The sequence below is a fragment of the Pezoporus flaviventris genome, unplaced genomic scaffold (assembly GCF_033815535.1).
Source record: "Pezoporus flaviventris isolate CSIRO_AGI_PZ_B2104156 unplaced genomic scaffold, CSIRO_AGI_Pfla_v1 ptg000079l, whole genome shotgun sequence".
NCBI lineage: Eukaryota > Metazoa > Chordata > Aves > Psittaciformes > Psittacidae > Pezoporus > Pezoporus flaviventris.
The window spans coordinates 5,050,989-5,063,017 of record NW_026892627.1 but is presented as its reverse complement, the minus strand read 5'-3'; the positions used below and the strand labels follow the sequence as shown (position 1 = coordinate 5,063,017).

At 41.6% G+C, this 12,029-nt stretch overlaps 1 protein-coding gene across 3 annotated transcripts in view; it reads right to left on the bottom strand.

Moving 5' to 3' along the window:
* Nucleotides 1-12,029, bottom strand: part of OXSR1 (oxidative stress responsive kinase 1) — a 93,472-nt gene that overhangs the window by 44,383 nt on the left and 37,060 nt on the right. For all 3 annotated transcript variants that reach the window (XM_061474573.1, XM_061474574.1, XM_061474575.1), the window contains exon 4: nt 4,861-5,002. In XM_061474573.1, the coding sequence (XP_061330557.1) occupies nt 4,861-5,002 (142 nt within the window). The remainder of the gene's footprint in view (nt 1-4,860; nt 5,003-12,029) is intronic.

The window sequence follows — 12,029 nt, the reverse complement described above, 5'->3', positions numbered from 1 at the left end:
ACCAAAGTACACTTCTCTGAATATAAAATTCTGCTTTCCACAGCTGAGCAACAGTTAGTTTTCAAATTACTAGTGTCCTTTACTGAGCTAAAAATCAAACTGGCAATTAGAGGTGAAAGGCTCCACCAGCCCATAATCCATTCCTCAATCCTCCTCTGCCAGACTTAAGTTCCAAAGCGTACTCCCCAAAACAAGATTATAGCACTGTGGAGAGGAGGGCTGTGAAGTTCTCCTACAGTATTGCTACAGAAACAAAATCCTACAGTTTTTCAGACATCAAACTGATCAGAGGCACACTGGAATCAAGTTTAACTGCAATACCTGCCAGCACAGCTATCAATGCATTACTCAGCTACATGAAAATTAAGCTTGAATCCTGCAGGACAGCTGAGTTCTGCCAAAATACATCCATTAGCCCCTTCATCTTAAATCTGAAACTTGCTACTGGAGAAGGGCTCCTACAAAACCCCACAAGCAAGCCTTGGCGATGTGGATGTGCTCACATACATCTTTTTTTTCAGAAGTTACTTTCTCCTAATGTAGGCAGAAGAGGCATGCAATTAAACTTTGATCCTATGCCAAAATCATCCTAAGATCCAAAAAAATAAGCTAATATATTTGGCATAAAACCACAGCAAGAATATTGTTTCCAGGGTCTCTCCAAAGCAACATTCAAACAGCTGCCATGTCACCCTACTCCCCCTCATGCAGAAAACTGATTTTGAAAAGACACCAAAAAAAAAAACAACCCAAAACATTCTGTATGGGAGCACAAACTGATCTAACTCAGCATATTAAATGTGTTGTTGCACCTCTCACCCCCTTAGAAGTAGGGCAGCAAATAAATTAATAGCTGGATCACTGGCATGTTAATATTTCAAGACATGCAACTCTAAACCAATTCTCTAAGCTTTATTTGTTTTCACAAAAAAGCATGCAAGTATCACATTTATTGTGCTGCAATAGGAGAATCTGATTATATTTGAACAGTGTATCATTTCACCTGGGCTAACTAAAATATTCAGTTACACAACAGCTAATCATGAACAGAAGATAAGCCCAGAGATAAAAATAGGCAGAAAGACAGAGAGACCTTGTAACAGTTAATCAGCATGATTCACTTGTCAGACTGCCATAAGGAGCAGCACCTGAGAGCCTTGAACTTCCGTCCAACAAGTCTTTTTAAGCAATAAAACCTCTTGGGTTGGCTTAGCTTTAGTCTTATTTCCAAGTCATTTATCAAACTCCTGCTGATCCCCAAATACACAGAGGAATCAGGAGTCTAAATGGGGAAAAGGTGCAACACACACCCTGTGCGTCACCCAGACAAGATTAGCCCAGGAGTAACCCCTCACAGCATGTCAGTCTTGCTCGACATCCATTTAAAAGTGTGTACGAGCAGATTCCTGCAAGACAGTTCATCCGAAGGTTCCCAAGCCTGGCCCTCAGTCCTCAGCACACTGGCTGGCACCCAGGTACTCAACTCACTTACCATCAGCCGGATCACTGGGATTTCAGATTGTCACTGGGATCACTGTGTTACACAGAAACCCACAACAGGGACAGTGGCAGATGGCACAGGAGAGGCGGTCATGGACAGGCACACGGCACTGAAGGCAAAGAGCTGCCAACTCAAAGCTACATGAGACAGCAATGACTTTGAAGGGAGATGGGGATCATTTGTAATTGTTACCTTGGTATAGAGTGTTTCATGAAAATAAAAATAATCCTGCCCTCCTTTGTCTTTTCTGTAAGGTCTCAGGCACTGTTCCCAACAGCCTTTGCAGGATGAAAGCAAAAAAAAAAAAAAAAAAAAAAATCGCTTTGGACAATGTGAGAGACTCAACCATTTGCTGCTGAATAAGAGCATCTATTCAAGTCTCAGTCTCACTCTGGCTGTTAATTAGAAAGAAAACAGAAAAAAACATAATTTAAGCCTTTACTAGATATTTGGCTTTCTATTCTGCTCTACAGAATACTGGCAAACTACTCTCCTTTCCAAAGTATGGATTTATGCTTCCATATGAAGCCAGCTCCCCAAATCTTAATTGGAAGTGGCATTAAGTTCAAGGCAGGCTTATGGAGAGTAAGATCCAGCAGCAGCAGAATTTCATTAAGCCAGTTTTCTACATGTTAACTTAATTTACCCATTTAAAATTATGCATAATTCAAAAGCATCAAGCAGCAACACTGTCAGACATTTGTCCTCTGATCTTACTGGTGATTTACACCAGTTAGAAGCTGCCCCCACTTCAGGTTAACAGCACCCACAAAGTTAAACTGGGGTCCAGATATTCATCTTTTGGGCTTTGCCACCAGCCTGGTTGTCTAACTTCACGTGTGCTAATTACATTCAGTCACTCATACTGCGTGTTTAACTCTATGTAGTCATTTTCTCCTAACTGTAATACAAACTAGGGATATTCAGTGTAAACAAGTGAACTCTTTGCTCTGCTGGATCATTGCTTGTTGTTCCACGTCTAACCAAAGTCCTTCAATTTTGACCCTTCACAGCTGACCTTGCTCTGGCCTGAAGCTCACCCCAACCCCAGCTGCCCCACATCACAGGCATTATATTTAGCTTTTAAGGCCATCACCTGATGTGATTTCTTTTTGAGCCAGATACTTTAAGATGACACAGAGGACCAAAGTTTAGTTATTTCCTCTTAGAGCATCTCTGGCACAACTGCAAGATTTCCACCTGCCTTTTCCATCACGCATGAAGAGTATTATGAACCCTAGCATTAAGCAAAATGGGAAAACCATACAGATCTTCCTATGTATGAAGAAAGGTCCCATCTGCACTACAACTTTAAACTGCTGTGTTTTCTCAGCAGTGTACACACATCTGGGTAAATGTAAGACAGCACTATTAACTCTATTAAGGAAACAAGTTTCATCCCTCAAAGGCTTACATGTTGCCTGCTTTCTGACAGCAGTTAAAAACTCTTCCTTTGCATTACACACAGGAAACTACACAACTTTCCTTCTGTATCATGACTATTACCACTTCTCCAAATTTCCTGGACCACTATGCCCCAACATGATGAAGAAATCCAAACGCTTTTTTCTGATAAAACACAATTGTCAAAGCACCCCAAAATACAAGGATGGAACACATACAAAATAGCTGACACATAACTACAACCATAAGCTGCAGCAATGACACAGCTTCGATTTCTCCACTGAAGTTCCCTAAATATGGGCAAAATGCCTCAATGTGCAGGACAAGAACGGTCACAGCACGTTTGGTTCAGCCTGCTTCAGACTGATTCAGTATGAATCACAGTTTCTTCAGACCAAGCGGTTTGAACTTGTGAAAATCAGATTTTTGCTGAGTGCCATGTAAAAACAAAAAATAAAACTCACGAAAGCCCACACATGAATATATCCTCTAGAATCTTTACTAGTTTTGCTGCCTCCTTACAGCAAGTCAGTGAAGAATCTACTCTCTCAATACATAAATCATTATATGACATCTTCAGAAAAACTGAGATTTAACAGGTTTCTGCTGCTTTAAAATACATATTTTGATTTTGCTAGACCAGAAAATGATTTGCTTGGCTGATTCAGTTCAACGGCAAGTCACAGATGAACATGATTTTACCAAGTAGTTACGGCAAGGATGAAAAATTGCCATATACTCAGCAAGTAAGTTGGTCTATTACTTTAAATTCTCAGAGCTGCCTGAAGCCTTATCTCTAAAAACCAAAGTCAAGCAACCAGCTATGAAATCTAAACTGTTTTCAATGAAGACAACTGTTCCTGTTAAACCAGAATTTTAAGGGAGACTGGAAACCTAAATTTGAGACTTCAGGGAAAGAATTTTCAATAGAATTGTTGCTAACCATTTCCTTTTTTTAACCCCAAACAATCCACAAAAGCCAGTCAGTTTGACTAAAAATATGAAATAAATACTTATTGCATTTTAAAATTAAAATAACATTTCGGCAAGAAAAGTCACCTCTCCTAGTGCAGCTATCATAAGAGAACAGAAACATACTCCAACAGCAGCAATGCTTATAATGGCATTGTACCAGAAGACAGCCAAGCTCACAAAATTCCCAGGAAAGAAAAGGCCGTTGTTCCCAGCAGCAGGCTGTGGCTGGGATGATGTATATTACCCACAAGTGGTATATTCTATTTTCAGCACATACTTAGGATTGCAAGTTTCATTCTTTTTAACAGCAGAAAACACTGACTTAGTATCCTGTTTTCCTGAGCTACACCACACCTTGACAGCAGGGGAGAGGAAAACATGGCTTAAAAAAAATATCTCCCAAACAACACAGCACCACAGAAACCCAAACATTTCAGTGATCCATCAAATCACAGGCAATTAGTTAAATGGGTTTTGCCTACAAAAGAAGTTTTTTCCACTAATTCTGTTTCCTTTTTTTTAAATGAAATTACCCAAATTTAAATTTCATGATGCTGACCTTGCAGCTGGCCTTGAAATAAAGAAAATAAAGAACAGGGCTTGAAGGGCTCTGTATTAAATTGCTCAACTCTTCTTATACAGAGCTCTTGCCAATTTGCAGCTCTGCAAGAAACAAAACCAGCTGAAGTTATCCAGCTCCAACAACCACACTTTGCAGCGGAATGCTGACATTTGGAAAGAGCTTCTTTAGATCAGATCAATACCTGAAAGTTTGGGTAAACTTGGCCTAGCCATAGTATATCCTAAAGCAGAAGCAACTATATAGACATGTGAACTCTGAGTTTTGATTAAGCTCCCCACCTTTAGTTTCCTCATTCCATGTCCTCACAGTTGGTTATGGGATGAGACTGCATGCGCTCAACTACTAAGTGACACACATTTTCGGACAAATATGAATTAAAAAAAAAAAAGAAAAATACCTGTGGATTTGTCCATTTTTATGCAGGTAGTCCAGCCCCTCCAGGACCTCCTTAAGGATTGTGGCTATACAGGGTTCATCCAGGACACCAGTCTTGTGTTCTCCTTTGGCCACAATGTGCTTTATAATATCCAAAACAGAGCCTAAAAGATAGGGGAAGGGAGGAAAAAAAAAAAGTTAAATACCTTAAACTAGATGAACAGATACACAGTTTTAAGTGTACATTATAATCACTTTATATACAAGTCAAATTCACTTGGAGGGGACACAATGATGGTTAGGATTAGGTCAGTAGCTGCAGGAAAGCAGAGGCAACAACACATGCCTCATACTTGCAGGGTTGCAGATCCTCAAGGTCAGCTGAAAAAAAATCCCTGTGATAACCAAATAACTGAAGTTACTTCCACAAACCAAAATGTAAACTGTACATACACAGGACTCCTGGAAAGTTTTTTGAGTAGATCCCAATGCTATGGCTGTTTTAGTACTGAGTACTGGAGAAGCAGGAGGGGAAAAATGGAAAAAGCAGGGGGCTGCCAGGACTCAAAAGCTAAGGCAACAAGCTTGATAAAATTAGACTCTTTTTCAGCTCTTAAACTGTATGCAGAGAAATACCAGGAAAAATATGCTAAGGGACGACACCACCCTAAAAGAAAAAAGTAGAAATAATTAAATAGAGAACAAATGAGGCTGAATTTCAACAATAAATCACTTTTTCACTGAGTACAAGACTGGAATAGCTTAGATCCTTCCCTACAAACATCATGCTTAGTCTCTCTCCCAACCACGGTGTGAATTACACCATCTTGCATGACAAACCATGCTCTGTACAACAAGCCACCTCTCTGAATTGCACCCAGGAATAAATGGAATCAATGACTAGTAACATGCCTCTTGTGTAAGGTCCTGTTTTCATGATATATTGGGTACTGTATTCTTTGCATTTGCATCTGGGTTTAAGACAGTCTTCCCAGAACTGTAATTTTATTGCTCCAGTACAGGATGCCTAAGCCTGTTTTCCAGGCCTGTGCTGTTCACCCCTTTCTAACTTGGGTTTCTATGGTTTATAATGACTGGATAGTCAGCCAATTTTCACAGCTATGGGCACAAAGCAAGGCCAGTGGTACTGGGATAGTCTTAAACAATGAGAAAAGCAGGCACAAATTCCAGCTTTGTCTTTGATCAGTAGGCTTAGAGAAAAAGAACTGCACTGAGAACAGTACTAACTCAGCTAGTTTAAGAAAGCTGAGTTAAAAATTTTAGAAAGGTTTAGCAAAGTCATTCTTCCAAATTTGCAATTGAGAAAAAGCCAAATTTTTTTATGTCTCTGAAGACAGTAAAAGCTGAGAAACTTACTCCCGTGAATTTGATCAATGGGAAAATTACAAGTTCCACCTCATAAAGTCTTGAAACAAGCAGAAAAAAATTATAATGAAGGATTTGGGGTTTGAAGCTTTTGTTGGTTTTGGTTTGTTGGGTTTGGTTTTTTTGTTGCCCCTTTTCATACATCAGGCTGAGGTAAGCAAAAATCCTGCCCCTTTATTAGCTGTCATATTTGAATTTCTAGGCCAAAGCAATAGTGCAGATAGGTTTTCACTTCACAAAGCATTCTCCTTTTGGATTCTCACATGAAAGCAAAAAGGTGGCAAGGTTTGAATACAAACACCATGTGGCAAAGCTTGTTTTGCACTATTCAAAACCCAAAGGAAACAATTACATGGGTGCACGGCTCTCTTAATCTGTGGGGAACTGTATGCACCGAGTTCACCTAACAGCTTGCTGCAATCAGGAGAGCCACTCTGCAGAGCCACACACTTTGCATATTCTTTGGCCCACTGGAACCAGTGCTCACACTGTACACCCACTAAATCCACCAAAAAATAAACTGAGAGGAAGATAAGAAATTCAAGATGTGTTTGGTTGGTAGTGACCATAACCTGTGAGCAGATGAGTTTCAGATACAATGAAGAAGAAAAAGGAGGATAAAGAGGAGAGAGAATACATTTGTGAATGGGGGAGGAAACCCCTTTTGTCAGCACACCAAGCAATTAGAACAGCTCCCTGGCAGCTCTGGATGGCACCTCCAGCTTCCTCTTTCCAAAAAGCCGTTTCTCAATTCAAAGTATTTGCAAAAGACACAATCTTCACACAGCAGGCACTAACAAAATAGAAAAAAAAACCAGAAAAAAAAAAAGAAATTAAGTTGCCTACCATCTTATCAACATTTTATGCAAGAATACTTTGCAGTGCTCAGCCTTCCTTTACCCTGTCTGAGCACAGAAGCACTAATCTTTAGTGAGTTTTCATATGGGTCTTCATTAATTCAAAGGTTTCACCTAACTGTAACTCAGGTTGTTTTGACATACATTGGACTTCCTGCATGGCAACGAGATTAGCTGTACCAAAGGAAATTGTAAAACCCCAGATGGCAGAGTATGCTCCCCTTCACTGAAATCTCACCTTTAGGCTCCTGAAAAAAAGGATCCTCTGTTGTGTGTCATGATGGCTCACCTGGGATTCAACCTGTTACATATTCATATTTTAAAAGTACGTGCTTACAAGCCTCAATGCTTCTTATTTTGGACAAGAATTTTTGTGACACCTAAGAAAAATCACCAAAAAACTCTCAACTTTGACTGTTCAGGTTTTTCCTCTCAAATGTGCCTTTATCTGGAAAACAAACTGCCACTTGTTTTGTAAGTCCAGTGAAAATATGTGGTTCTTCACGTACGTTTTGTCCTCCTTCCACCCACAACTTTGTTAGCAGACTTTGTTCACAAACATTTCTCTTCTCCTGCAAAGGGCTTAGGGAACATGAGGAGGCAGATCACATGGTACTCAAATTTGGTAAAAAAATACTACGTTTAGCTAAGTTTGAGGTTGTATTTAACTCAGAAAAGGGGGTGAGGGTTAGAAAGACAAGAAGCCATCCTCTGTTGTGAAAGGCCTGATTCACACCCATGTTATATCTGCTCCCAGTCCAGCCTGCCACTTCTTGAGCATGCTTTTTTAAAAAACACTTTCACACTGAGATGTTTGAAGAAGGGGAGGGATTTGCCAGTCTTCTACAGAAAGGAGAACAGCAAAAAGCCTATCAGCAGAATGCTTAGTTCAGGAAACAGCAGAAAAGCAACCCAAGAGCCACCTTCCTGTCAAAGAAGGTGTTATTTGGGTCATCCCCATCACCACTTCGTTAGCACTAGGAGGGGAAAGTTTTGCTATTGGCACCACAACATCATTAAGCAGTGAATTTTCCACCCCACAGAGCAGAAAATTTGGGAGTTAGTACTGACTCAATCGCAACTTGGTAAAGCATAAGACAATGGAATACAAAGAAGGCCGCCAACCTGCATTCCTATGCACTGCTTTGTACCACAAGGGGTCAAGGGGTAATGACTTGAAACTGTAAGGAAGGTAGATTTATATTAGATGTTAGGAAGAAATTCTTTCCTGTAAGGGCAGTGAGACACTGGCACAGGTTGCCCAGAGAAGCTGTGGCTGCCCCATCCCTGGCAGTGATCAAGGCCAGGTGGGAATGGGCTTGGAACAACCTGTTCTAGTGGCACGGGGCTAGAACCAGGTGATCTTTAAGGTCCCTTCCAACCTAAACCATTCTGTGATTCTATTATTTTACGATTTGAAATCTTCTGGGATTCTGGCTCAGGAAGCCTGACATGGAGCAACTGAACCCAGATCCCCAAACAGAAACCCATAGCTAAACACAAAGTTATTTTGAAAGCAGAAATCATGGGAATTTTGCTATTGAGGACAGTGCTTTCTGCTAGAAGACAAGAGACTGGATTTCAGCATCATCCTAATAAATTCGATGCAATGCTGTCTGCAGGGGTTTGAGTTAAGCACGTAACACACATACTAAGGTAAGACCTCCACTGTCTTAGGAGGCAGACAAATTTTGTCACTTCCACCGTGTTACGCATGAATAGTTCCATAGATCAGAGCCCAATCCTTAGTTTAACGGGGAAAACAACTGGTTTTTAAGGGGGAAAACAACAGCAGTATATTAACTGCTAGAAATTAACTGGAAACTAATTCAACTGAGCTGGAACCAAGATCCAATCTACACAAGAGCACATGCTTTACAAATTGATCATACTGTTTCAGAAACCAACATGATTCCAGATACTGCCAGTTTCTGAGCCAGCTTCCAAACTAGTTTAAAAATAACTGGGGAAACAAGAGTACATCTGAACAGAGCTGGATCTCTGCTTAAATGTAGTTTTGGTATTGGATTTGTGCTCCATGTGCAAACTTCAGTCGCACTGGGTAAGACAGACTTCTCCCATTATCTAATGGCCAGAAGACAAGGTTAACGCTGGAAATAAGGCACCCAAGCACATATTAGAGAACAATTACAATTTTTTTTCAAGAGAAAAAAATACACTGCAATGCCATTTTAAAAACACTATAATATCATTTTATAAATAATAAATTATTTATAAAAAACTAAATATTTATTTCTGATTCCTCCTTAGAATAAAACTTCTATTTTAGATAACCCTGTGAAGTACTCTGGTGTCGATGAGGAATGGGTTAGAGACCAGTTGAGCAATCTGGACATCCATAAATCCATGGGTCCAGATGGGATGCACCCGCGAGTCCTGAGGGAACTGGCGGAAAGTCATTGCTAGACCACTCTCCATCATCTTTACCAAGTCTTGGGAAACGGGAGAGGTGCCTGAGGACTGGAGGAAAGCAAATGTCACTCCAGTCTTCAAAAAGGGCAAGAAGGAGGACCCGGGTAACTATAGACCGGTCAGCCTCACCTCCATCCCTGGGAAAGTGATGGAACACCTTAGCCTTGGTGCCATCTTAAGGCATATCAAGGATAAGAGGGTTATGAGGGGCAGTCAACATGGCTTCACCAAGGGGAAATCATGTTTGACCAATCTCTTAGCCTTTTATGAGGAAATAACACGGTGGATGGATGATGGCAGAGCAGCGGATGCGGTCTACCTTGACTTCAGAAAAGCATTTGACACAGTCTCCCACAGCATCCTCACGGCTAAATTGAGGAAGTGTGGTCTGGATGATCAGGTAGTGAGGTGGACTGTGAACTGGCTGAAGGAGAGAAGCCAGAGAGTTGTAGTCTATGGGTCAGAGTCTAGTTGGAGGCCTGTAACTAGTGGAGTGCCTCAAGAGTCAGTACTGGGACTGGTATTATTTAATATATTCATCAACGATTTAGATGAGGGAATTGAGTGTACTATCAGCAAGTTTGCTGATGACGCTAAGCTGGGAGGAGTGGCTGACACGCCAGAAGGCTGTGCTGCCATCCAGCGAGACCTGGACAGGCTGGAGAGTTGGGCAGGGAATAACTTGATGAAATATAATAAGGGAGAGTGTAGAGTCCTGCATCTGGGCAGGAACAACCCCAGGTTCCAGTATAGGTCAGGGAACAACCTGTTAGAGAGCAGTGTAGGGGAGAGGGACCTGGGGGTCCTAGTGGACAACAAGATGACCATGAGCCAACACTGTGGCCCTTGTGGCCAAGAAGGCCAATGGCATCCTGGGGTGTATTAGAAGGGAGGTGGTTAGTAGGTCAAGAGAGGTCCTCCTTCCCCTCTACTCTGCCCTGGTGAGACCGCATCTGGAATATTGTGTCCAGTTCTGGGCCCCTCAGTTCAAGAAGGACAGGGACCTGCTGGAGAGAGTCCAGCGCAGGGCAACGAAGATGATTAAAGGAGTGGAGCATCTCACTTATGAGGAAAGACTGAGGGAGCTGGGTCTCTGTGGTTTGGAGAAGAGGAGACTGAGGGGTGACCTTATTAGTGTATATAAATATATAAAGGGGGAGTGTCACGAGGATAGAGCCAGGCTCTACTCAGTGGCAAACAATGATAGGACAAGGGGTAATGGGTACAAACTGGAACACAAGAGGTTCCACTTAAACTTGAGAAGAAACTTCTTCTCAGTGAGGGTGACAGAGCACTGGAACAGGCTGCCCAGGGAGGCTGTGGAGTCTCCTCTGGAGACATTCAAAACCCGCCTGGACACATTCCTGTGTAACCTTATCTAGGTGCTCCTGCTCCGGCAGGGGGACTGGACTAGACGATCTTTTGAGGTCCCTTCCAATCTCTACCATTCTGTGATATTATACATGGCACCAGGTTTGATTACAACAGTTCTCTCCTGATTTTTCTCATAAGAAACACACAAGTAGAAGCTACAGATTCATGGAACAGGAGGATCAGCCTGAAGTGAGAGAAAAAAAAAGAAATTAAGTTTGGCTGAGGCTGACTGAAAAGCTCTCCCAAGCCCAAAAGGGGAAGCATATCAGGAAAAGACAAAACAAGACAGAGAGAAGAGCCAGAACTGGAGCTTAAATGTAAATATAAATAATGCTGTCATTAGTAAGGATGTTTAAAGAAGTCTGGTGATGAGCAACTGCTCACAAAGCCAAACAGAAGACAAAGGAAAGGAGAGGACATTTAGAGATTGATGTGGAAAAAATGCAGCTATAAACAAACTCCTGCCCATCAAACATACACTGTGCAGCACACCAACAGGAAGCCTGCAAGATACTGTGCAATCTGATAGATTATTTAGCATTATTTATCATTCAGCATTAAAGTGCCCCAGTATATTCTGACACCAGTTGCAAACCGCACTATATCTGCTAGGTAAAGCACAATCTCCCAGTGCTAATTGCACAGCAACTGAAAGTTGAGTGCTTTTTCTGCTTAAACTCCCAGACTTCCTAGTCTGCTCTGAGAACTGCTAAAGCAATAGCTCCTAATGGTAGCGGAAGTCACCAGGAACTAGCTGTACATAAACTGACCCTCACCTGATAAAACCCAACCTATAGCTGCTGCAGGACAAAAAGGCAGTGAAAAACTTTTTCTGGAGTCCATCTTGTTCATGCCAGTTCTACAGCAGACAAACTAATGTTTGTCCAGATGCATAAGCAAAACAGACATCCCACTGCTCCCTGCACTGCCCCCCAGGAGCAAAGAACAGGAAGTTCAGTTCGCCTTCCCCATTTCATCATGGCTAGAGAATATCCAATTAAGCCTGACTTGATCTACAGAAGCCAGCTCCTTCCAAAAACCAAGTGGTAGACTTGGCAGACTCTGGGGTAATGGTTGGATTTGATGATCTTAAAGGTCTTTTCCAACCCAGTTGATTCTATGATTTCCCCCTACATCAGCA